The sequence below is a fragment of the Hibiscus syriacus genome, unplaced genomic scaffold, assembly GCF_006381635.1.
Source record: "Hibiscus syriacus cultivar Baekdansim isolate YM2019G1 unplaced genomic scaffold, ASM638163v2 tig00116975_pilon, whole genome shotgun sequence".
Classification (NCBI taxonomy): Eukaryota; Viridiplantae; Streptophyta; class Magnoliopsida; order Malvales; family Malvaceae; genus Hibiscus; species Hibiscus syriacus.
Genome location: NW_024063499.1, coordinates 223,854 through 251,229, shown reverse-complemented (window position 1 = coordinate 251,229; position 27,376 = coordinate 223,854). Strand labels below are relative to the sequence as shown.

General features: G+C 33.9%; 4 protein-coding genes across 9 annotated transcripts; 3 read left to right on the top strand and 1 right to left on the bottom strand.

The window, feature by feature from the left end:
- Positions 1 to 849: 849 nt before the first annotated feature.
- On the top strand, positions 850 to 27,242 carry LOC120192418 (ethylene-responsive transcription factor ERF017-like). Its single transcript, XM_039195209.1, has 2 exons — positions 850 to 1,560; positions 27,228 to 27,242. The coding sequence occupies exon 1, from the start codon at positions 871 to 873 to the stop codon at positions 1,465 to 1,467; it is 597 nt and encodes a 198-aa protein (XP_039051140.1). The 5' UTR covers positions 850 to 870; the 3' UTR covers positions 1,468 to 1,560; positions 27,228 to 27,242.
- Positions 3,113 to 5,318, top strand: LOC120192512 (20 kDa chaperonin, chloroplastic-like). Its single transcript, XM_039195285.1, has 6 exons — positions 3,113 to 3,208; positions 3,775 to 3,936; positions 4,220 to 4,399; positions 4,492 to 4,647; positions 4,893 to 4,970; positions 5,064 to 5,318. Exons 1-6 carry the CDS (start codon positions 3,113 to 3,115, stop codon positions 5,235 to 5,237), a joined length of 846 nt encoding a protein of 281 aa, XP_039051216.1. The 3' UTR covers positions 5,238 to 5,318.
- On the top strand, positions 7,170 to 8,303 carry LOC120192417 (FCS-Like Zinc finger 13-like). Of its 6 annotated transcripts, XM_039195208.1 has the most exons (4): positions 7,174 to 7,503; positions 7,534 to 7,568; positions 7,599 to 7,833; positions 7,943 to 8,303. In XM_039195208.1, the coding sequence occupies exons 1-4, from the start codon at positions 7,307 to 7,309 to the stop codon at positions 8,100 to 8,102; spliced, it is 627 nt and encodes a 208-aa protein (XP_039051139.1). In that variant the 5' UTR covers positions 7,174 to 7,306; the 3' UTR covers positions 8,103 to 8,303. The 6 variants fall into 6 exon arrangements, with proteins under 6 accessions (XP_039051138.1, XP_039051137.1, XP_039051139.1 ...); XM_039195207.1 differs by having other exon boundaries at positions 7,170 to 7,503; positions 7,534 to 7,833; XM_039195206.1 differs by having other exon boundaries at positions 7,172 to 7,568.
- On the bottom strand, positions 10,738 to 12,024 carry LOC120192416 (protein TIFY 10A-like). Its single transcript, XM_039195202.1, has 3 exons — positions 11,802 to 12,024; positions 11,177 to 11,635; positions 10,738 to 11,089 (listed from the first exon to the last, which is right to left on the bottom strand). Exons 1-3 carry the CDS (start codon positions 11,923 to 11,925, stop codon positions 10,926 to 10,928), a joined length of 747 nt encoding a protein of 248 aa, XP_039051133.1. The 5' UTR covers positions 11,926 to 12,024; the 3' UTR covers positions 10,738 to 10,925.
- Positions 27,243 to 27,376: the final 134 nt, after the last annotated feature.

The following is a 27,376-nucleotide window of genomic DNA, read 5'->3' as shown; positions in this document are numbered from 1 at the left end:
GATCGATAATAATACCGATCACCGGTGATATACCAAAAAAATATCTGATGAAAACAGACAACCCTTTAGACCCCACGCTTCGACTGTCTACCCTAATACCTGTCGTTTCTTTCCATGTCGCTGCTCTCCCTTACGTACGTTGGATGACAACAATACCCATTTCTTTTATGATTACTTCAAAATATAATATTTATTGTTGTATCATCGGACATGTCAAAATTTAATGGCTAAATCATAAAAAAAAAAGGTGAGGTTAAATGAGAAAAATATTTAAGGGCTCAAAATGCATTCTTATTATTGTATTAATTTAAAACATTGCAATTATTAAAGGGATCAAAGTAAAAATTTTCCGAAAATGATATATTTTTCAAATTATCCTTTCCCTTTTGTTTAAAGAAGAAAATCCATCCAAATTGTAGTATGTAAAATTAATTTTCTGGTTGAGTGAGGAGAGAGTGCATGCATGTAGTGTTGAGTAGTGCAGAAACATGTTTATATGGTTTTCGGGATGTCAGTAAACTGTTCTCTGCGCTATCCTCTTCCTCTATTAAATTAATTAAAAAATAGTAAATAAAGTTCTAGATGTGGAATTTAGGCACGTGTATAATAAAAGTGCCACGTGATGAAAAGATCACCTGGTACAAACTCCCCGCGTAGCGACGACATCGTTAAACGCTTTGCAGCTTCCAAACACTTAAAGCAAACGCGTCTCTCTGCCTTTGACTGCTCAGTTTGAATCAGAAACCATAGCTTCCCCTGCATGCTATATATAAGCTACCTAATCTCTCAGTCTCAAAACAACTACAATAATCATTTTTTTAAAAGAACAAAGAAAACTCAAACACTAGTCTCATAGAACTCTGATCAACAATGGTGAAACACACAAGTGAAAAACCTGCAGCTGAGAGAACAGATTCAAAGTTCAAGGGTGTTCGCAAGCGAAAGTGGGGGAAATGGGTATCGGAAATCAGACTGCCAAACAGCAGGGAAAGAATTTGGTTGGGATCTTATGACTCAGCCGAGAAAGCAGCCCTTGCTTTCGACGCCGCTCTTTTTTGTTTACGCGGCCGATCAGCAAAATTCAATTTCCCCGATGACCCACCCGAGATAGCCGGCGGTAGGTCTTTGACACGGACCCAAATCCAAGCCGCCGCCGCCCGTTTCGCGAAATTGGAGCCTCCGAGGGTCCAATCGGAGGAATCAAACTCTGGATTTCAAATGGAATCTCCATCGCCGTCGGTTTCCGACGGGACAGTACAGTTGGGCAGTGAGCTGCCTATGGATGGGTCATTTCTGGATCTTTTGACAACCGGTTCGGGTAATTACGGGTCGGACTATGGATTGATATTCCCTGGTTTTGATGATTTCTCAAGTGATTTTCTGGGATCAACGTTGCCCAACATCGGGTATGAAGACGAAAATTTTGATGGAATTTTAGTGGCAGAATCTTTTCTTTGGGATTTCTAAAAGCGGGTCAACCTGGGAGTTTTAGTATCCAGTTTGGATCCCTATATTTGGCGGGCCCAATTTTTGTACAGCCCGGCCTTTTTGCTTATACTTAAGAGACATGAAATTATTCAAATCTTTCACTTATAATTTTAAATGAGCATATCTCATCCTATATACTTTTATAATGTTATAATAGTATCAATAAACTAAATTTAATAGAATATTAAAAAGCATATATATAAATATAATGATATAATATTAAAATTAGCGACTTTTCATTCTGAATTGCGATAATAATGATGTACAGTATAGCCGCTCGGTGCTGCGAGTAAAATGAATGAAAACGACATTCATAATTAAAAGCTGCCCATCAAGGCATTAGCATCGTATTCAACCTTGACTGCTGAGCATGTCAAGGCCAAAATGAGGCAACCAGGTTAAGAACTGAGCGCGTGGGATATTAGCTATTCATATATTGGGGGGTTTAGCTCCTTACTAATGTGTTTGTAACTCCGTAGTCCGTTGAACTGGCGTGGTGGGTGTCCAACTCAACTACTTCGGATAGTGCGGCGCGTGCTTTTCAATATTTCCCCGGAAAACGTCAATATTTTAGAAGGCTCTAATCAACTAATAAAATCTGGCTTTTTAAGGTGGTGTTTATTTTTGCAGAGATAAAAGGTCTGCAGTCTGCGTACCACATTTGCAGGCATCTGTAGCAGAAGAGGTGGACCAAAAGTCTGCAGTCTACAAGAAGAAGACTGTTTGTTTTTTAACGTCTGCAGACTGCTAAAATGAACTGAAATATAAATAAACTGATTTTTTAAACTTAAAAGAGTTTTGTAATACTGAGATTTAAATAATTTTAGTTTTACAATACTGAAATTTAAATAATCCATACAACTACAATAATAAATTATTTAAAATAAATCAATCCATATTTTAAAATAAATCAATTCATACTAATAAATTATTTAAAATAAATCAATCCATACAACTACAATAATAAATCAATCCATATTTTAAAATAAATCAATCCATACTAATAAATTATTTAAAATAAATTAATACATACTAATAAATTATTTAAAATAAATCAATCCATATTTTAAAATAAATCAATTCATACTAATAAATTATTTAAAATAAATTATTTTAAAATAAATCAATCCATATTTTATAATAATTTATTTTAAAATAAATTATTTTATAATAAATTATTTTAAAATAAATTATTTTAAAATAAATAACCTTATTAAATTATTTAAAATTATTTTAATAAATAACTATATTTTATAATTGTTCTTGAAGAGGTTTGAAGACCTTTGAAGACATAAAACCAAGTCTGCACCAAGAAGAGCTCGCGCAGACGTTTGAAGAGCTTATGTCTTCTAAAAAACAAACAGTCTGCGAAGCCTAATGTCTACGCGTGGTCTGCGCGACGCAGACATAAGTGGTTTGAAGAGCTTACACAGTGAAAACAAACACCACCTTAGACTTCTCCCGTTCCAAGCTACCAAACCTTACCCTTTCCATAATCTTCCCAAAACCATCTTCTTCAAAGGTATAATCTTTTCTCTCCTCTTTAAAAGTCTGGGTTTTTATTTATAATAAAATTGGGTTCCAAGAATTGATTTTTCTTTTTGGGCAATTTTGAATACAGGGAATGGCGACATCTCAGCTAACAACATCGTCAGTGACAGCATCAACAAGGAACCTGATACAGAGTGATCTGAGACAAATGATGCTGAGCTGTCAGATTGTACCTTGATGGCGCTGAGATACCATGAGTTGGCAGATCAGCGCAAAAGCGGGAATTGATTGTGATATGTTTCTCATTGGGGTCGTTTTAAGTGTGTTTCAGTCTTTTGGCCATAACTTTGGATACGGGTGTCAGAATCGCGCATAAGACCCCAATCTGAAAAGCTCTTTTCGACGCGCACGCTGTCCACATGAGCTATGCTCCATGTGCCTTTTTTCGACCTCAAATTCTGCCGTTTTCCCCTCCAAATCACTAGATTTAGATATTTTTTACTATTTATGGTAATATTTCGATTGTCAATTAGGAAGTCATTTTAAATCCGATTTCGGTCGGATTTTTTGCAGATTGCTTATTTTATTTTGAATTTCAATTTAGAGTGATTTTCGGGATTTTGCTATTTTTGGTAAAATTCCGATAAACAAGATTTTTGGCTATAACAGTCCGGCTTGTGGATTGATTTTGGACAGTTTTGATTTTATAATATTTTATTAAACTCTAGAGACTTTTTTCCTCTGGTTTTTGGGCGAATTTTCTCTTGTAAATCATCTGTTGGAACTAGCCTGCAGGATAATCGTTATTTTGTCTGGCGTCAGAACCGGGCTTCATTTGAAGAGCTTAGGCATTCTAGTGTGAAATTTGCTTCCTTTGGAACATTAAAGCCTGGGACTTTGACCCACAGGTCCTTTAAAGAATTGGTTGTAAAAGCGGCTACCGTTGTTGCTCCTAAGGTAAATTCTTCTTATTACTTTGTTGTTGCCATTGCTTTGTTGTTTTTCTTATTAAACTTGACATTGTTTTCTGGGTTATTTGTCAAATGTTGATGTACCGCCTTATGTATTCTCATATTTGAATGAGACTTGACAATTGAAATGTATTTGTTGCTATTGGCTTAATTGAATTGCAAAAATGGATTAATCTATTACAAATTAGTGTAGTAAATGTGATCATTTGTTCTCCTTGTATGTACTTTGGTTCTCTGCTTACATGAGATCATCTTATTGCTATACGCAGTACACTTCAATTAAGCCCTTGGGTGATAGAGTGTTGGTGAAGATCAAAGAAGCGGAGGAGAAGACCGAGGGTGGCATTTTGCTTCCGACAACTGCTCAATCCAAGCCTCAAGGAGGTGAGGTAGTTGCTGTTGGTGAAGGGAAGACAATTGGGAAGACCAAAGTGGAATGTTCTGTGCAGGTGAGTTTCAAGGATTCGATATGCTTTCTAGTTTTTTCCTTCTATTGGTTGCTCCATTATGGTACCTTTACTCAATTCTATGGTTGTATTAGTCTGGAGCTCAGGTCATATATTCCAAGTATGCTGGGACGGAAATCGAGTTCAATGGCGCAAATCATCTTCTCCTAAAGGAGGATGACATTGTTGGGATTCTTGAAACGGATGACATCAAAGATCTCAAGCCTTTGAACGAAAGAGTTTTCATCAAGGTTTGCTTCCTTTCAAAATCTGTATGCTTGGTTGCTGCTACGATGTTCTGTCAAGTTTCTATTAGTTAGGGTCCACTAATTTCCAATGCATCTTTGATCACCATTCACAAGTGATTCTAACATATGTGAACATTAACAATTTAGTGTATTGAAAAGTAATCGACTGAAAATGTAACGGAGGTGTATATTTGTCTGTGGTATACCGATGTCACAGAACTCAATGTTGTGTATGGATTTTGTTGCAGGTTTCAGAAGCCGAGGAGAAAACTACTGGAGGATTGTTGCTGACACAGGCAACCAAGGAAAAACCTTCCATCGGCACGGTGAGCAACAGTTATAAGTTCTGGGAGTAGGGCATACCACCTTGTGCTAATTGTGCAAAACGTATTCCTTATGCCCTGCATTAAACGTAACAGGTGATAGCGGTCGGACCTGGAACTTTAGATGAGGAAGGTAATGCAAAGCCACTATCAGTCACACCCGGAAACACAGTCCTGTATTCGAAATATGCCGGAAATGACTTCAAGAGCAATGACGGCAATGATTATATTGCCCTGGGAGCATCTGAAATAATGGCTGTACTCTCGTAGCTGTATAGTAAGATTGTGGTTTAGGTTTTTAAGTTGAAACTGGATTCTACGGATGAGTTGCTACAAAACACCAGGATTTTGAGCATTGAGTTCACTTTGAATTTTCAGATTTAGAATAACTAAAAAATTGAAAAAAATAAAATGACGTCTCTTTTTAAATTACAATATTATGTTTATTTATAGATCTAATTTTATGTGGTATAAATCTTGTACAATATTATAAATATAGAAAACATGTTAGGTTAGATTCGGATTTTAAATATTTGAGCTTGAACATGTTCAATATTTTAAACGAATTTATAGTTTCATCCAAATATTGAAAAAACATTTTTAAATATAATTCTTTGATTTCATATTTATATATAATAATTAGCTGACCCTATTCCTATAGTAATGGGGTGAGAGGGAAGTAAGGTAGTAAGCTGGCCCTCAATGCCAGATTGAGAGCAGCTTCTGTGGAAGACCTCCGGCAGTCATAATTATGAATTGCCCACCGTGGGACTCGATCCAACGACCACAAGATTAAGAGTCTTACGCTCTACCAATTGAGCTGGACGGACAATTCATATTTATAGATAATAAATAATAATAAATGTCTCTATTCAAATTTCAGGTACATTTTAATTATATATCGAGGGATCTTGTTCAGTTGTTACTCAAACATTGAATATCAAATAAAAACAAAAGTATATTTTAAATAATTTAGTAACGTATGTAGGAATCCAGATTGAAATTAAAAAAAATTCAGATTAAATAACATATTATTAAATTATTATTAGATATCTTGCAGATTTGGTTATTGTAATTTAATACTTCTATAGCTACACCAAGAATTAAAAATTATCTCAATTCATAATTTGGATATAAATTATACACAAGTCATCGTCTTCAAATTATTATTTTAAGCTAGTTCGAGTAAATAATTCATCTTACTAATTTATATATTTTTTTACAATTGTATATTCAGTGTCCCTAATGAATATAACACTGAATTTTCAATAAATTATTAATAATTTAGAGCAAATCTAAAATAAAATAAACTTAAATCTAAAATGGTTGATAATTGCCAATTTAATTTGGTAATTACTGTCAAAAAATTTAGTTTAATTTAATTTTTTTATATTATAAGGACCAAAATGATCTGTTATAGAAATTTCCGAAATTCTTTTAAATGCTATTAATCCCTAAAAATTCAAATACAAAATAAAGAGAAAAAAAGGAAAAATCTATGATTATCAGCAATAATTGCAAGGGCAAGACTTGCCTTAGATCTGCGCCACGTATGAGAAAATAGATGGTGATGGTGGAGCGCCAGGAGAATCTTTAGTGTGGTAAGTGCAGGGTGTGGGCCATAGCCATCGAGATCAGGTATCAATCATTAGACAAAAAACAATTATGAAGATTGGTCCCACTACAAAAGCGACCTTTCTATTAAATCATTCTTCGGTTAATTTTATCGTTTGTCCCTAAACTATATCATAAATTTTATATTTAGTCTAAAATTTCAAAAGCATCTTAATTGAGTTCTCGTAAATATCTATATCACACCATTCAAGCCTCATTCTTTAAGTCGTTAGTTTAGACATTAGATATTAGTTCGAGTTTGATTTAGAACCTATTTAATTTATAAATGTATTTATCATCATATTTAAACTTAAATATACTACTTTTAAAAGTAAAAAATAACACCCGAGTTGACAATTAAAAAAATTAATATGATATCGATAATTTAAAAGTTTGATTAATATAGATTTAAAATTTTAAGGTTAAATTTAAAATTTAGAATATTATTAAAGATGTTTGATACAATTAACTCAATTATTTTTAATATTCATTAATATAAAGTATTCAAATTAAATAATTGAATTTGATAATAGCAAAGTTGCAATAATGACACAAATAATAATATATAATTCGAAACTAAACCATGGGCTAAGTCCACCACCCACTCCACTCCATAAATTTATAGCAATTTTCAACATTGGCTACCTTCTGTGGAGGAGAGAAACAGCTTCAAATATCTCTCCAATTCTCCACCTCGTAGCTAAGGTTTTGATCGTTTCTAAGTTATGTCCGGGAGGAGACCACGTCTGATGATCGGAAAATTGTCTGACTTATTGGTTTCAGGCAAAAAACCCGGATTTTTTTTGGATGCTGCTACAAGCCCCACAGGTTCATTAGATATCAACACTCCGTCACCAAGAGGTATGAAGAGATATGATGTTGGTGGGGTTGGACTAGGAATCGTTGCTGCACTGGATAAGTCCACCACTGATTCCTCTAAGCATGACATTTGTGGCTCAAATTTGATTGTTGTCAATTCTGGGAAGAATCGTGATGGATTTAGGGGAAGATACGAGGATTTAGAGATGGAGAATTTGGAGGAGATTACTTATGTGATTAGCCATGGATCTGGGAAGTCATCTACAAAGGTGTATTATGATGGTGGTGAACAAAGGAGAAAATGTAATAGCAGTGGTGAGAATGGGCATGGAGCAAGATTTGTGGAAGATTTTCGTTACCCAACTTCATATTTTCTCAGTTGTTGTCATCTATGCAGGAAACAGCTCCATGGCAAAGACATTTACATGTATAGGTAAAATTAAAATACCCTTTGCCTCTTTTGTTATGCTGCTGCTTTTCGTTTAGTCATTTCTGGTGTCTTTTCTTGTTGAATTTATGGTGATTTTCGTTGTTTTTTTCAGGGGAGAGAAAGCTTTTTGCAGTTCAGATTGTAGGTCAACGCAAATAATGATGGATGAGATGAAAGAACGATGCAGATCAGAAGTGTCAAGGTCTGCAAAAGTATCAACATCTTATAATTCAGGGGAGATCTTCTTCTCAACTGGGATTCTTGCAATTTAGCCTCACCAACCAAGCTTATGATTTGGTCTCCTGCAAGTGTAGTTTTCATCTATCTAAAGGGAAATACAATAACTTTATGAGGATTAATAATAACTTTGTTTAAAACAAAAAGGAAATTTTGGTCGGATTGGAGCAGTGATGTATAGGTTGTACTGAGAACTATGGAATTTGATGAAGAAATGAACTTCCTTTTGTAGTTTACATTTTTCATTTTTTTTTCTTTTGAAGAGAAGATGATTGTGAACTGGGGCAAGGTTTATGATCTGTTAGAAAAGGTAAGAAATATGAAGCCATCTGTGATATATTATAATGATCACCAAAAAACATGATTTAGTTAACAAAGGAATGAGTTTAGTACAAACTAGATGAAGGTGCAGTTCTCCGAATTCCGAGTCCTTGTGAAGCCGAGATAGGAGGCGGATCCCACCGTTTACCGGTAGTACATAAGCTGCCGGGTTGTCGCAGCACCACCATATTGACTCATTGCCACCTGCTGTTCATAGGCAGTTGAAAACACAGGCACAGGTGCCTCATCTGGTGGAGGTAGAGGGATAGAGCTTGTTAAATAGGTTGCCACTCCAAAAGCATGGAAAAGCCTGTGAAGATCAACTGATGTAACCTGCAATTTTTTTGTCTATTAGAACCATCACCACCAAAAGAAAAATCACCTATTATCCATCCATCCATCCATCCGACATCAAAATACTGAAGTGCAATGGAAATTTGATATTTCTACTATAAAAACTTATTAGAAGTTGCCATTGAACCCTAAGCATGGAAAAACAACAGTTGTACTGCTTCATTGTCTACCATACGGTGTTACTAAGGTTAGCCATGTACATTAATTGATCATGCTATTAGGATACAAAACCAGTAAACTGGAAAATTTAGAAAGAAACACCCATGGCTATTCCAGAAAAAGAAAATGAAGTTCAGGGGGAGGCTAAATAACACATCACAAGGGTTCATAGTGTTACATACAGTTTCCTTCCATTAACAGCAGATATCAGTCCATTCCAGTAGAACCAAGATCCCCAAAATTCCAATACAAGTTGATGAGAGTTGAAAATCAACTAGTAAAACAATTGAATCAAACGATGACCTTAAAAAGTTTACATCCTTCAATAGGACCGGTACTACTCAAGAACACGAAGTGGTAACCAAACTGTGCATTAAGCCTTTATTTATGCTTGACTTGTGCATGTGGACTACATACGAGTAGACGCCGCGTCGCCTATCACCCATTTGTTTACTAGGGTATGTTTGGTTGGAGGAATGTGAGATTCCCGAATAGAATCCACATTCCCCAGTTTGGTTGGTCGGGAATGTCATTCCCGGTAATCTTACATTACCAATAGTGGATTTTTTGGGGTATATTACCAAGAATGTCATTACCTCTCTTTCCTTAGGTATTGTTGGATTACCGGCGTTTTGGACTAAAATGGCCTTAATTTTTTTTCTTTCAAAAATATTCTTATTATGTCATTGAATAATAAAAATTCTACGAAGGTTAAATTACAAATTTCTCCTTAAACTATTTTAGATTTCAAAAAAAAAATCTATAATAAAAATTTTATATGAAGTTCAGGGGTTAAAATAAAATTTTTTCATATAAAATTTTGCCCTTTCATTAAACCATTTTATATTTTCAATTTTGTAAAAAAAATTATATAAATTTTATGAATTTAAAATTTTTAAAGAAAATATATAAATATTTTATAACTTGTTAAAAAATAAATATATAATAAGGATAATTTGGTCAAATATACATTTAAATAATCTTTTATTCATTTAACCAAACACGGTAATCTTACCTTCATGTTAAACCAACCAAACAAAAAATACAACATTCCTAGTAATCTTATTCTCTGGTAATCTTACATTCCGTGAACCAAACAACCCTAATGTGTTCAAAGTCTCCTGTTGTGATTTTATTTTAATGGAACACGCCTTGGTTGAAATGGAATATATGAGTTAAAATCGAATATAAGGAGTTTAATTATTATTTTAAAATATAAATTATCATTACGACCCTCGCATTCTTTCTTTAATTCCATTCCTCTCTCTCTCTCTCTCTCTCTATATATATATATATATATATATATATATATATATATATATATATATATTGAAAATTGCAAATGACAACAGTTCACTGGTATTGCATTGTCATTCATTTGACATGGTGAAATCTTCTTCGAAGTTGTATAGCATCAGGTCTCGATAGTTTATCCATGAACATGAAATGACTATTTGCTTATCGGTCTAATTATTATTTTAATCCCTGTACTCTTCACATTTCTAAAATTTAAACCCTTTATTTTGATTTAATAATCGAAGTTCGTCGGTTAATATCGTCAAAATATCTATATTAAATTTGAGTACATATATTTAAGAAAAAGGATGAACACGATGATGAAGAATCAAAGGGCAAATCAATAAAAACAAAGGGAAATCAATAAGGCAACATAATTGTTGATAACAAAGTAGAATATGATTAGACCAGGATACGACTGTGATTTGATATTAAATTCAACTCTTGCCAATCCCCAGTTTCTTCAGCTTTTTTGATACTTCAACATCAAGTTCATAGTTTCATACAACCATTGAAGTGAAGAACATAAACTTTTGATTCATGAACTAATAATTTATTAGTAGAGAATAATTACAATTAAACTAATGATTAGATTTTGATCGAGAGTTAGGATCTAAGAGAACAGCTAATGAAACAGCTTGAAAACCTGCTGAAAAACAAAAACAATAAAAAAAATATATATCCGGCTTAACAATAAGCCTAAAAAAATTGACTCGATTTGATCCGAATTACTGAGGGGATTGAGCAGCCAAACCGAGCCATGATTTGCTGTCGGCGGGCTTGGAAGGCGATGCTGCCGGCTTACCAATCTGGTATGGTTCCCTTGTGGTGATCCTGTCCTTCCTCTTCTCGAGGAACCGGTGGAGCGATGCTCTCCTCGCAATTGGTAAATCTGCAATGGACAAAAAACCAATACGAAACCCCAAAATATGAACTTTACTCGGACTATTGAAAGAACAAAGATGACTGCAAGACTTACCGCTGCCGGGATTTGGTCGCAGAGCAGCTCGTACGCAACCTTGTGTTACGATGTTGCTGAAATTAGATGTAGGAGGAACTCCGGTACCGGATTCAAGTGGACTTCTAGCCATGCTATTGCTTTGAGAGTTCCCCTTGCCAGCTAAAAGCATGATTTCCTTAGCTTTATCGGCCGGGAAATCGTTGAACACGATCACTTGTCCAGCATAGAAAATAGTCATCTGTGCAGCTTGAGGCTCCACCGCAGCCGGTTTGTTCCTGGTGGTAACATTGGAATCAACCCTTTTCGGGCACTCGTCCTTCGGAACCGACGATGATGGAAAACCAGCTTGATTAGGGAACAAATCCATCGATCTCGATTTCCGAGTCACCGTAACGTTGCGGCCACAATCGCCACCAGATTTCTCATTGACTGGAAACAAATTCATGGTAGGACAAGGACGCAGCATCTCTGGGTTCCCTGCAACATATCCATAAACAACACTTCAAATTAGACTCAATAAGTCAATATCTCTTATAATACATACAAACGCACATGGTTCAAATTAGAATAAAGGACATCTTTTTCTTTTACTGTTTTGAGATCTGAATATTAAACATCTGGGAAAAAAAAGATGAGAACTTACCATTAGCTTCAACGTTGCATGTCATTCCCAGAGTCAGATCTCCAAACCTACCTTTCTCCTTCAAGTACTGACTAAAAAGGCTACAAGTTTGCGTAAAGCCTGGCTTCTCCGGTGAACAAGACATCCTTCAAACAAAAGCAGAATCTTTGATCCTCTGGGTTTTCAGAGAATGATTTGAAAAACGAAATACCCTGGATTCTTTAAAACTTTACTTAGCAGCTAAATGAAGGATGTGTTGGGAAATTATGATGGTTGGCAAAGCAAGAGCTTTTATTTATATGATGTTTGAAAAGAAAAGGTAGAAGAAGGTGGGTTAAAAGCACGAGGAATAAACGAGGCTTTGTTTAAGCTTTGCGGCTGCCCTATAGTATACAGCTTCGTGACTCCTTTGGGTGGCCTTCAATTATCTTATTTGTTTCCTTTCTTCCGGATTTTCAACGCGTATTGCTTTCTTCATTCATTTTTATTAATTTAAATTATATATTAAATAGAAATTAACAACAAAGGGTGTTTTGGTAAAACAAGTGTTCTAATTAAGCACCTTTGAAACAATAAAATAATTGCTTAAATATAAAAAAAATGTCCGACATATGTTCATTTGTCCAGTTTAGTGTTTAATATTTTTTTTATTTTAGTTTGGTGTCTAAAGTTTTATTATGTTACTCAAAATGAATAATGTTATGATGGGTCGTTAGTTTTCTCCGTTAAGTGACACGTGTCACAATATGGTAATTTTAAAAAAATTATTTAAAATTAAAAAAATATATATTAAAAAATACATAATTTTTAAAATAATCCCAAAACTTTAAAAACCTTCATTTCAACCCATTAACTTTTAACCCATCACCGAACCACCCTTCTACAATCGATGGTGGTGTACACCGCCGCTCCCACCGAAAAATTGCTTCCCTTTTCCATCAACCCCTCGATTCTCAAATGCGTTTTTTCAGTGGAACTTCCCCATTGTCTTTCTTCAGACATTACCATTACTTTTCTTTTCCTTTCATTTTCCCATACTTTCCTTCACTTTCCCACTACCCAAACATGGACCTTTCCACAAAACAAGGATAAATTGGGGAACACGGTTTACAACAATCATATGGGGACTCTGGAAAGCTAGAAACGAAACAGTGTTCAAAGACAATAATTCCAATGCAAATCAAATCATTCAATGTAGCAACATCCTTCGATCTAGCAACAAACTCACAACAGACATCAACCACGCAATAAAAAACATCAATAGAAAAATTTCCAGTGAACCCAAACGGGTAAAGTGGAGAAGATCGCCGAGAGGGCATTGGATTCTTAATACCGGTGGAGTGTGTAAAACGAGAGGGCTGATAAGGGACGAAAACGGAAAATGGATACACGAATCCGTGATTAACATCGACAGAACAACAAGTGAAATGGCTGAAATTTGCGGAATCAGAGAAGGAATGATCCTTGCTAATTCGATGAGGGCGAGAAATCTAATTATTGAGATGGACACGAAATGGGTCATTGAAACACTGCAAAAGGAAGAGTCAGAAGACATGCACAAGGAAATTATCATTAGTGGGAAAGGTCCATGTTTGGGTAGTGGGAAAGTGAAGGAAAATATGGAAAATGAAATGAAAGGAAAAGAAAAGTAATGGTAATATCTGAAGAACGTCAATGAGGCAGGGTCAAAGGTTAATGGGTTGAGATTAATGTTTTCAAAGTTTTGGATTTGTCGACACCGTTTTTCGCCCGGGCGGGGGAAAACTTAGTACGACTTGGGGTTTTCTTTGAAAAGGTTTTGAAATGTTTTAGAGTCGCCATCGACCTTTTGGGTTAGGTAGGTCGAATACCTAAAAAATTTCTTTTAAAAGAATTTTTAAGAAAAACGTCATTTTAAAAGATACACTGATCCACGTGTAACCAGAAATTCATTTTTAAGCAATAATAAGGGTTCGGGGGTCAATTACGTGTGGGGAAGGATAAGCACCCCCACAACGCCCATAATTGGTACCCCATCGATTATAAATTGTCTCTAATAGTGAAAATCTAAGAATTTTAATATAAGTTTAAGTTATGATCCTATTATTCCAGATTCAACCATACAATTTTTATTTACTGAAAAATTCTAAGGAGAAATAGAAAATATTCTAATATTTCCAATTGAAGAGAAAATAATCCTAAAATACTGTAGGACGAATATTTCTCTTTCTAACTGAAATAAAAAGAATATAATAATTTCTCCCAAGAACTCAATATTAAAATAATGTGATTCAACCAAATTGAATAAAACTAAAATAAGCATATTCAAAAGTTTTATGTTTTTCTAAATAGAGATTTTATTTATTTTAAAATATCAGAATAGGACATCTAGTTACTTTAATATCATCCCTTCTTAATATTTTAAAATAAATAAATACTACCCTTAATCCAATTATGAAATCGATTAAGTTATGCTTATGAAGCTTTCATACATATTCCAAATATCTAGATCTATATGCACAAACAAATTTTCATGGCAAAAGTTATAAATTAAAAATACTAATTAGGAACAAATAAATGAAAATTAAAGTAAAGATAAAAATTAAATGCTATTCAATGATGGAAATAAAATTGAACTAAATTAACAAGTGCATACTTTAAAGCATAAATATTACGTTAAATAAGCAAACAAAATATAATTACTAAAATGAACATTACAAAAATTAAAGTTCTAAATAATAAAGGTTAAATAATAAATACTAAAATGAACAATACAAATGTAAATAAAGAGAATAAAGTACTTGAGTTTAAAAAATAAAATTGTACATTCACCTAAATTATAAATAATAAAATATAAAACATATGCATCACTTAAAATACATACTACAAATTTTACATGCCAAATATAATGTATAATACATTACACCACAACTCGGGACTAAATTAGAATATTACAAATTATATGCCAAATGAGAAATAAAAAAAGTGACTAAAATAAATAAATTACAAATATCACATCCAAATCATAATATAATAAAAACAAAATCCAAACAGTGACTAAAATGAATAAACATAAAAAACAGTGACTAAATTCGAAAGTTAATAAAATCAATATGCATATTCAAAATAAATAACAAAATAAATTACCAGAGTGCAATAGAAGCTAAAATATGAGGGCTTAAGGATGCTTTTACCCTGATAGTGACCAAAATGCAAGATACGCTGAAATAGGGAGGACCTGGAATGCGATTTGACCCTGAAATAAATGAACAAAATAGAAAACCCCTAGAAATAGGGGACCTGATACGTGATTTAACCATTTTCCATACAAACATAATATTTTCCTCCTCCATTTACGTGAACCAGGCAGAAGCTTTCCAAAGCTTCAACGCTTCCCTTCGGCCGCCGCACGCCGGCCCCCACTCGCCGGCCACCAAGACGATGACCGACCTACAACCACGGCGACCTTTACCACGACCAATGGAAGCCCGAAAGACGGCTTAAACGGCCAAGAACCTCTCCCGTTATCCTCCTCTCCCATTCTTTCTCTACAACGCCGAGGGACGTAAAACCGACCCCCAACGCCGGCCACCAACAACCGAAGTTTCCTAGCCGTGAGAGGATCTCTCTCGCACGCCGGCCACCGCTCAACGGTGGCCACTCCCTCTGCCTGTGAACCCCTGAAACCGAAGCAAAAACCAAGTGAGAAAGCCAAAAAAGAACGAAAAGGAAAAGCAATATTGGAGAGAAAAAAGAGTCAAAGCAAACTGTCTTTCATTCCATATTTTCGGGGAAATGCTCCCTGATTTTACAAGGGTGGTTGGGGTATTAATAACCTCAACCACTACATTTTAATATTGTTTTTTTACACATAATAAAATAATATTGAAAAAATGGTGTTTACAGCTGCCCCTCTTTGCTCATTACTGTGGAACAGGAATAGAGCAAAGATAGTAAGCACCATTTTTTATCTATACTAAATTACTAAAATCTTGAACTTCAATTTCTTCTGATCGGACGAATTCTTCTCATTATGAACTCTTCGTTGATGATGTCACTCAACTTTCTTCTGTGATGGAATCACCAAGGTTGAACAAGTTCTTCTCATTATGAACTTCTTCTCCCTCGCCGGATGAGTTCTTCTCATTATGAACTCTCAACTGGAAATGTTGATCCACCTCCTTCTGTGATGATTGAGCCAAGGTGATGCTAATCCAACTCCTTATGTGAGGGACTGGCGAAATGATTATGCTGATCCAACTCCCTATGTGATGGACGAGCAAAAGTCGGTGATGTTCCAATTCCTTATGCGATGGAAACAAGCTAAAGTTGAACAAATTCTTCTCATTATGAACTTCTTCTCCTTCCTCGGATGAGTTCTTCTCATTATGAACTCTCCACTGGAAATGTTGATCCCCCTCCTTCTGTGATGATTGATCTAAGGTAATGTTGATCCATCTCCTTATGTGAGGGACTAGCTAAATGATTATGCTGATCCAACTCCTTATGTGATGGACGAGCAAAAGTCGGTGTTGTTCCAACTCCTTATACGATGAAAGCAAGCTAAAGTTCTTCTCATTATGAACTTCTTTTCCCTTATCGGATGAGTTATTCTCATTATGAAATCTCCACTGGAAAGGTTGATCCCTCGAGTGAGGTGTTGCTGATTCAACTCCATATGTGACGAATCGAGCTAAGGTTGAACAAGATCTTCTCATTATGAACTTGTTCTCCCTCTATCGGATGAGTTCTTCTCATTATGAACTCTCCACTGAAAATGTTGATCCCTCGAGTGAAGCACCACTGATTCGAAATGTCATGAATCGAGTGATAAGTCGAACAAGCTCTTCTCATTATGAACTTCTTCTCCCTCTATCGGATGAGTTCTTCTCATTATGAACTCTCCACTGGAAATGTTGATCCCTCGAGTGAGGTGTTACTGATTCAACTCCATATGTGACGAATTGAGTTAAGGTTGAACAAGTTCTTCTCATTATGAACTTCTTCCCCTTCATCGGATGAGTTCTTCTCATTATGAACTCTCCATTGGAAATGTTGTTCCCTCGAGTGAGGTGTTGCTGATTCAACTCCATATGTGATGAATCGAGCTAAGGTTGAACAAGTTCTTCTCATTATGAACTTCTTCTCCCTCATCGGATGAGTTCTTCTCATTATGAACTCTCCATTGGAAGTGTTGATTGGTTTTCCCTCTCTTTGAAGAGTTTTAAACCTGCAAAAGATTATCATATGTCAGTAATAATGGTGTTTGAAGTACCTGAAGGTATTGACCCAAAGGTCCTCGGATTTTGCTGAGATTCATTTCTTTCAATGGTGAAAACTATGGATTGATTCTTTGCTGAAGTCGTGAAATGAAATCTTTGTTAGCTCTTTGAAATACTTAATGTTGCAAATTGATGTGTTTTTGTCTTTGTTGGGTCCATCCTAGAAACGAAACTGCTCATTCTCATTGAAGTGTCCTAGAAAAGTCAAGTTGGAAGAAAGACATAATTGAAAATGCTTCTAGGGAAAAATCTTAAGAAATACTCATGTGATATCCCAGAAAAACGGTCCTAAGAAGGACTCAAAAAAAAGTAATCCTAAGAAGGACAAAATAGTTTTTCAAAATAAACTTTACATGAATCCTCGTGAGAGGGAAATCAAAATTTATCATGTGTATGAAATGATGAATGTATAATGCAAAGATGCTAGTCATGTATGAATGATGGTTTTCTTGATCTGTTGGAAATGGTTGCGAGAGCAGTCTTCATTGCTAGATCAATCTTCATTCTTTTCCTGGTTTGATTGCCTTCTTTATCTACCGCACCTGAGTGTATTCTTTCGAATCTTGACTTGTGAATGGGCGCATCTTTCTCCAGTAAAATTTTCTCTTTTGATAAATTTAACTTCTTCAAAAAATATTCATTTACAGTTATCAAGAAACCCCTAAAAGTAGGCTTAGCTTCTTTCAAAAATTCAAAAAAAAAAATCAAAAAACCCCTGAAAACCAGGCTTAATTTCTTTGAAAATTCATTTGAAAAAATCAAGAAACCCCTAAAAATTAGGCTTAATTTCTTTGAATGTTCATTTAAGAAAAATCAAGAAACTTCCGAAAATCAGACTTAGTTCCTAAAAACACATTAGCTGGGTAACATGCCCCACTTCAAAAATGATGATTATTCTGTGTATTGGTTTCCTCAATTCTTGAGGTTCTGCCACTATTAATGTAATTCCCTCTATTTGAGGCTTGAATTCTGACTTTTCTTTTATTTCTTTCTTGGAAAATCTGTAAGAATTATTTATGTATATATGAATGCACTTAAATGAATCTAAATGTAATGTATGACTTTCTTGTATGCAAAAATGTTAATTATTCTTCTTCTCGCTCCAAAGTGGAGATCTCAGTATTCCCTTACTTTGATCACCTTGAATGAATTTTGCCTCAATGGCAATTTATCAGCTTAAGCTTGCATCTTCTGATGAGTAATTTGACTACCTTGTGCAATCGTGTCATTCTGTCTTCTATCTTTGGTTTCTTCGTTACAGTCTTAGAAGAAGTGATCTCCTGTAGTCAGGCATACGATCTTGATACCTTTTTCTGGCTCTAATTCAATGGTTCTATCAGAAACAGTGAGATAAGCTCTTCTTGTCCTCATATTCTGCCCTTGGCACTCCCAAACGGCGAAGCTCATTCACCATGTATTTTTTTATTTGAATCATGTATCTTAGCAAGATCTGGTTTGGTAATGCCCCAATGTGGGTACTTGTGGCTTTTTTTTGTGCCAAAATCCTAATCTTGAATGGTCTTGCTCTTGTATCGCCAAACAGTAATGTTATCGAATAACTTGAGGGATGATGCCACAATTATATGGACATTTAGGAAATGGTCAATTCTTCTAACAGAAATGTCTTGAATCTTTGCTATGAACTGAGATATGTGCCCCTTTTAGACTAAGGCGATTATCCGATTCTTGATGGATTACCGACCATGTCACAAAGAAGTATTAGACATTCTATCCTTCAGTCTTTCTGATCTCTTAAACTATGTGAAATGTCTTTATTACTCTTACATCGTTTGTTCTTTTCTCTGATTGAGGCAAAATGAAACTCACCAGCTTCAATGACCTTTTTCACTTGAGATTGTCATGTTTGAAAATGTTTTTCTCCTTTATTTTATTTTAGAAATATGAAAAACAATTGTTGAATAAATTTTAAAAATGTTGTCATTTTCTTCAGGCTCACAATCAAAACAAATTGTAAAACAATAGTTCAATGAATATCAAATAAATCAACTTTTCTTTTAATCCTTAAAAAATTATATACATTTGAAAAGGGTAAAGATTAATGTTGATATAAAGCTTAGGCTGACTTGGGTAGGTAATGTGTTTCAAGTTGGCTTCTTGCTTCCTTAATTCTGGTGTTCATTGATCTGATGAAGCAATCGTCATGCTTCTCTTATGGAAATGTTCACTGGTTCTCAGCCCTCATGCGCGTCTTTGGATTGTGCAATGCATTATCAATAGATGTATAAGATCGTCTTATGTGCAGTAGTTGACAATCTTCATATTCGAGCCGCCTTTTTAGGTTTTCAACTCGAATTCTCCTTTGGTTTCAAGACGTAATCTAAAATTTTACGTCTTGAACCCTCCTTTTATTTTTTTTCCTATCATGCATTAAAGATTTTAGAAAACTATTTTTTTACAAATAAAATTAACCCTGAGGGGCGGAATGAAATCTGAAGATAGTCTCTCCACTTAAAAATCCATGTATGATTAGAAGGGACTTTTCAGGCACGTAACGTAGGCTAAGGCTCACGGTTATGAAAGAAAAGGATAAATAGGCTCAAACAAGTGTTTAAGGGTTATCGAACCAAGGATCTATTCGTTCTGCCATCTTCAATATTGCTCGGCCTGATTTGAATCTGCTCATCCGTCTTTTATTCTATTTTCTTTTGGTGTTCTCTAATCTTCTGGCGAATTGATTCTAAATCTTTGAACCGCCCATCTTGAAGTGTTGGATCTGTCTATTTCTTTTTTTTAATCTTTTTTTTTTCTTTTTCTTCTATTTTTTCTCTTTCTTTTTTCTTTCTTTTTCTGTGTTTCTCTTTTTTTTCCTTTCTATTTTTTCTTTCTTTTTTTGTGTTTTTTATATATCTTTTCTTTTTCTCTCTATGTTGTCAATTTGATCTTCGAGCGCTTCGCATTTGGTCCACCTTGTAATATCTTGTTATTTCTTCCTATGACTCGCCTCTGTAGCGAAATCTAGATTGATGATCTTCACACATGCGAGCAGATGTCCTTCATCTTTACCCCCCAGTGTGGAGGGTGATCCTTGGTTAGGGTTGGATCAGAAGAAACAATATTATAGGCTCAAAAGGGGACAACAAGGGGTATATATATACATATAAAAGGATAAATGAAACAAAGCCATTCATCATCTCATACATGGAAGTCTTTGTAAACGAGGTATCCCCAGGGGGGACGAGTATTCAAGATTAATTTTATTTACATGAAAAATGTAATTAATGCATGATAGAATTATTTCAATGATACCCTTTATTTTTTCTTCTTCCATTTACCCCTGGTATGCCCCAATTATTCTAATCCTCTTTCAAAAAACTTGATTTGCAACACTCCATCTTGTCTTTCTTCTTGCAGAAATGGTTCTCGTATATGCAGACATCTTGTACTTTATACCTCCCGATTTTATTGAAATTGGGAAATGAATGGTGGTTCTGTGTATAGGAAGGGAAATGTGTGACTTTTAAGTCATGATTCTGAAAAAAGTAATGTTATGGAAAGGTTAGTTCTGTCTGGGAAGATAAAAGTACAAATTTTGAGGCCTCAATGAGGATAAGGGCATGATTTTATTGCTTCAGAGGGAAGTGATGTCAAGTTTCAGTCTCTTTTATTTTGAGTAAGGAACCAAGTAGTGGTTCTTACGGCTTTGGATCGGGTATGGAAGGTCTAATCTTGTCCCTTGTCAAAGATATATAATTAATGAAGTGATCAAAGAACCTTTAATCCATTCAATATTCAAAGAACTACAAGATTAAAACTTGATTTATTGCTCATAACCTTAGAAAACGACGTAAGTTCAACTATCAAAAATATATATTAAGGAAAGAACAAAAACACGTTCAAACAGGACAAGGCCAGGGCAACAAGGTTTCATGATGGGTGGAAGAATTTCCTAGTAACTGGCCCCATAATGTCTCATTACGAGTTAAAGGTTAATACCCTTGGGTCAAACAAAATCTGGGCCTTGCTTCTCCATGCCCCACGGATCTCAATGATATGCCTCAAACTTCAGAAAGCTCTAACATCACGTCTTTTAGCTCTCAATTATTTTCTAAATACGAAGGGGTGACTTCAATTTGCCTCAAAAGATACAACGAGTTACTCCCAGGATCCGTGATAATGAACGTTGATATGCAATATATATCATGCAATGTACGATGTATGGATGCTAATGTAAATATGTGAAGATGCACATGCAAATGAAAATATACAAAAATGGGAATGCAAAAATACAAAATGTAAATGCAACAAAGGAATTGATCCCAAAGTAATTGTCATAAAACAACTTCCAAAGAACACACAATGTCTTAATACAATGAGGCAGATGGAAACTACAAATCACGTCATATTGCTCGACTTCTTCAATTTTGATCGAGAATGCAAGGAAACAATCTTCTTTTATCCTTGGCTTGATGGAAAATTCCAACGCTTCGACTTCTTTTCCAGAAATGCATTTGTTGAGCGACCATATGCGACTGACATCATCCACTGTCTCGTGTTGGCTGTCGTTGTTGCATGATGACTTCAATCATATTTTTTACTTGTATCAACATCATCGTAGCACCCTTGAAAAGCTTATTTTACTGTATCATTTGAGCTTCATGTATTCCAGCTTGATGTACCTCTTCAGTTGTTTCCTGGAACACCCTTCTGGACCATTGATGCATTTTTGCATTTCTATTATACCTCTTCGAGTGACATTGTCGTATTGAAAACCTTCTATTGTGACTATTAACTCGGGAATCAATACCCTCTATGTTATGATTTATATGAAACATGTGTTAATTCCAAGGTAATTATCCTAGAACAACTTTCAAAGAACACACAACGTCTCAATATGTCAAAGTAGATAAAAATATTTACCCCTTCGTGTGACGTTGTTGTTTTAAAAGCCTTCTTGATAAATAGCTCGGGTATTAACAACATGTTTATGCACAAATAAAGAAACAATACAAGGAAAAGATGTTAGTAAAAATAATAATCAAAGAGAGAAAATGTATGTTAGTGAAATATGAAAAATATTAAATTCAACTAGTAAATAAACCGTAAAATACAATGAATAAAACACAGAAGGGGAAATAAAACCCTAACCGCATAATTTCTAGTTCACATACAATTATAAAAATAAATAAATAAAAATAAAAAACAAAGGTTAGAGTTCATTTCTCCTTTGCGTACACACTAATTTGGGTATCAATGGTATTCTTAGTTTCGGTATTGGGTGGGTTTCTACGGTTTATTATATGCAGGGTTTCAGTTCTAAGAGTAAAGGTACTCGAATTGTCCTTGTTGGTGCCCCCTTGGGCGAGCCAGACCCTCAATCATCACCCATTATAGGCTTAAGCAGATCGAGTTCAATTCGAGGGGGCACATTTTCCTATGCCTGACACGGAGAATAAATTCTCACGAAGACATAGGACATATGAACCCCGAAAGCTAATTGCTAGGTCTGACACGGAGAATAAATTCTCACGAAGACGTCGCTTTCACTCCCACTTAAAAGGAAGAGCTCGGGTATAGAGCTTATGTTATGCAATGCAAGTGTCGTGTGTGAGGAGAAATTATCAAACCTTTGACAAACAACCACCAAAAATGAACTAAAGCGAATCTGAGACTTTAACATCTGAAAATCAATCAAATACAAATATTAATATGCAATGATAAAAAAAATAATAAAAGAATTGAAAGAAATCAAAATAATCGTAAATTAAATAAAATCGAATTCTTAATTTACAACTATAGAGACAATATATAATCGATTTAGGGCTTGATCCACAACGTCCCCAGCAGAGTCGCCAAGCTGTCGACACCGTTTTTCGCCCGGGCGGGGGAAAACTTAGTACGACTTGGGGTTTTCTTTGAAAAGGTTTTGAAATGTTTTAGAGTCGCCATCGACCTTTTGGGTTAGGTAGGTCGAATACCTAAAAAATTTCTTTTAAAAGAATTTTTAAGAAAAACGTCATTTAAAAGATACACTGATCCACGTGTAACCAGAAATTCATTTTTAAGCATAATAAGGGTTCGGGGTCAATTACGTGTGGGGAAGGATAAGCACCCCCACAACGCCCATAATTGGTACCCCATCGATTATAAATTGTCTCTAATAGTGAAAATCTAAGAATTTTAATATAAGTTTAAGTTATGATCCTATTATTCCAGATTCAACCATACAATTTTTATTTACTGAAAAATTCTAAGGAGAAATAGAAAATATTCTAATATTTCCAATTGAAGAGAAAATAATCCTAAAATACTGTAGGACGAATATTTCTCTTTCTAACTGAAATAAAAAGAATATAATAATTTCTCCCAAGAACTCAATATTAAAATAATGTGATTCAACCAAATTGAATAAAACTAAATAAGCATATTCAAAAGTTTTATGTTTTTCTAAATAGAGATTTTATTTATTTTAAAATATCAGAATAGGACATCTAGTTACTTTAATATCATCCTTCTTAATATTTTAAAATAAATAAATACTACCCTTAATCCATTATGAACAAACAAATTTTCATGGCAAAAGTTAAAATTAAAAATACTAATTAGGAACAAATAAATGAAAATTAAAGTAAAGATAAAAATTAAATGCTATTCAATGATGGAAATAAAATTGAACTAAATTAACAAGTGCATACTTTAAAGCATAAATATTACGTTAAATAAGCAAACAAAATATAATTACTAAAATGAACATTACAAAAATTAAAGTTCTAAATAATAAAGGTTAAATAATAATACTAAAATGAACAATACAAATGTAAATAAAGAGAATAAAGTACTTGAGTTTAAAAATAAAATTGTACATTCACCTAAATTATAAATAATAAAATAAAACATATGCATCACTTAAAATACATACTACAAATTTTACATGCCAAATATAATGTATAATACATTACACCACAACTCGGGACTAAATTAGAATATTACAAATTATATGCAAATGAGAAATAAAAAAAGTGACTAAAAAATAAATTACAAATATCACATCCAAATCAAATATAATAAAAACAAAATCCAAACAGTGACTAAAATGAATAAACATAAAAAACAGTGACTAAATTCGAAAGTTAATAAAATCATGCATATTCAAAATAAATAACAAAATAAATTACCAGAGTGCAATAGAAGCTAAAATATGAGGGCTTAAGGATGCTTTTACCCTGATAGTGACCAAAATGCAAGATACGCTGAAATAGGGAGGACCTGGAATGCGATTTGACCCTGAAATAAATGAACAAAATAGAAAACCCCTAGAAATAGGGACCTGATACGTGATTTAACCATTTCCATACAAACATAATATTTTCCTCCTCCATTTACGTGAACCAGGCAGAAGCTTTCCAAAGCTTCAACGCTTCCTTCGGCCGCCGCACGCCGGCCCCCACTCGCCGGCCACCAAGACGATGACCGACCTACAACCACGGCGACCTTTACCACGACCAATGGAAGCCCGAAAGACGGCTTAAACGGCCAAGAACCTCTCCCGTTATCCTCCTCTCCCATTCTTTCTCTACAACGCCGAGGGACGTAAAACCGACCCCCAACGCCGGCCACCAACAACCGAAGTTTCCTAGCCGTGAGAGGATCTCTCTCGCACGCCGGCCACCGCTCAACGGTGGCCACTCCCTCTACCTGTGAACCCCTGAAACCGAAGCAAAAACCAAGTGAGAAAGCCAAAAAAGAACGAAAAGGAAAAGCAATATTGGAGAGAAAAAAGAGTCAAAGCAAACTGTCTTTCATTCCATATTTTCGGGGAAATGCTCCCTGATTTTACAAGGGTGGTTGGGGTATTAATAACCTCAACCACTACATTTTAATATTGTTTTTTTACACATAATAAAATAATATTGAAAAAATGGTGTTTACAGGATTATTTCAAAAATTATATTTTTTTAAAATTATATATATAATTTTATTTTTTTAATTTTAAATAAATATTTTTAAAATTATCAGATTGTGACATGTGTTACTTAACGGAAAAAACTAATAGATCGTAATAATGTGACCCATTTTAAATAATAGAATAAAACGTTAGATATTAAATTAAAATAAAAAAAACGTTAAGCATTAAATTAATAAAAGGGACATATGTTGAATACCTCTTTTTGTATATTTAAGCCTAAAATAATTAATTCCGTACCACTAACCAAAACGGCGTTTAAGATAACGGCATTCCTTGAATCTGAAACAAGGCCAGCGGCAAGCGCACGTTCTTTCCTCAAATAATATTTTTGGACATGTAAGAATCCAGACTCTCCAACTTTCAGTGGGTTCTACATCTGATGTCTTATACACCTTGTTTAACGTGACGAATTTTTAAAAAAATAACGCTAACGGTTTTTATTTTTATTTCATACATCCATGCAGGTTTATTTCTCAATTTATTTCTCAATTTAACGCTATTTGTAGAAAGATACGACTTATACATCGTACCTGTAAAAACTGGATGTTAATTTTGTTTTCACACGTGGTGTAAGGCGCGGTGCATGGATCGCATTTTTTTGTAAAGGGTATTAGATCGAAAAATAAACCTGTATGGGTGTCTTACATGGAAATAAAAACCGTTAAGGCGATTTTTGGGAAATTTGTCGTTTAACGTATCTGGATTAACTTAACGTTTGGTTCACGGAATGTAAGATTATCAGCGGGAATAAAAAATTAGCAGAGAATAAGATTACTGGGAATGTTGTATTTTGTGTTTGGTTGGTTTAACAGGAATGTAAGATTACCGTGTTTGATTAAAGGAATAAAAGATTATTGGAATGTATATTTGACTAAATTGTCCTTATTATATATTTTTTTAAACAAGTTGAAAAATATTTATATATTTTCTTTAAAAAAAAAATAAATTCATAAAATTTTTATAATTTTTTTACAAAATTGAAAATATAAAAAGGTTTAATGAAAGGGTAAAATTTTATTTTAACCCCCGAACTTCATATAAAATTTTTATTATAGACTTTTTTTGAAATCTAAAATAGTTTAAGGATAAATTTGTAATTTAACCTTCGTAGAATTTTTATTATTCAATGACAGAATAATGATATTTTTGAAAGGAAAAAAATTTAAAGACATTTTAGTTCAAAACGTCGGTAATCCAACAATACCTAAGGAAATGGAGGTAATGACATTTCTGGTAATATACTCCAAAAAAATCCACTATTGGTAATGTAAGATTACCGAGAATGACATTCCCGACCAATCAAACGGGGGAATGTGGATTCCATTCACATGGGATGGGAATCTCACATTCCCCCAACCAAACACACCCAGGATTACTATATTTTTAATTGTTTAAATTATATTTTAAATTTACTTTTGATGTTAAATAATTTTTCGTATGAAATAGGTCATTATAATTTTAGATGTTTAGATTCTAATCGTCATTAAATTTAATCGTTATCTAACTAGTGTTACATTTATATGTTTTTTTTTAATTTTATTAAAAATTATAAATATATTTCAAAATTTTAAAAATGAAAAACAAATTTCCATCCCCCCAGATATCACCCCTGCACAACAATCCCCACGGTAGTCTTCCCTTTCCCTAATCCCCCTCCCGTAGCATGATAGAATTTTATTATCATTTTCAACATTACATCGTTCTGCATCAAAGTGTGGTTTAGTTTTCGTAGACATTTATTGGATAATTTATGTTTATGAGATGACATAGATAAAACGTGGTGTGACTATTTATGCTCAAAATAATACTTTTTTAAATATTAAATTTTAGAGAAATATTGTTTTCATCACTAAATTTTTTAATTATATTTTTAAAAATAATCTTTTCAATAGACTCAATAGTAAATCATTGCTAATCATCAATTATCATTCGCGACGATTAATATTAGAAGTTCATATTTCACTCGTTCTCTTTTTTTTATCAAATTAATTTTTCACAAAACTTACTCAATATTAATGAAATTAAACAAAAGTCCTATTAATTTTGGGTTTTGAGAGCTTTCTCAAATTTAAGGGGTTTCATGTGTTTATTCAAAAATTTAAATGATGATAAACATTATTTCAAGAATAGAACAATATATTTCAAAACTATTTTCATCATACGATCATCGAAGTCGGAGTATTAAGATGTCAAACTTCTTTTTGAATTTCCGTTGATTTTGAATAAATTTCATGAAAAAACAATCTACTAGAAAAAAGACCAGTGAAATATAAACATTTTGATACATACGACGATTAGTGACGGGTGAGAACTACAAAAAAAAAATCAATGTATTGAACTTTTTAAAATTTAGTGAAAATTTGATATTTTTCTAAAGTTCGATGTCTAAAATAATATTATACCCAAATTAA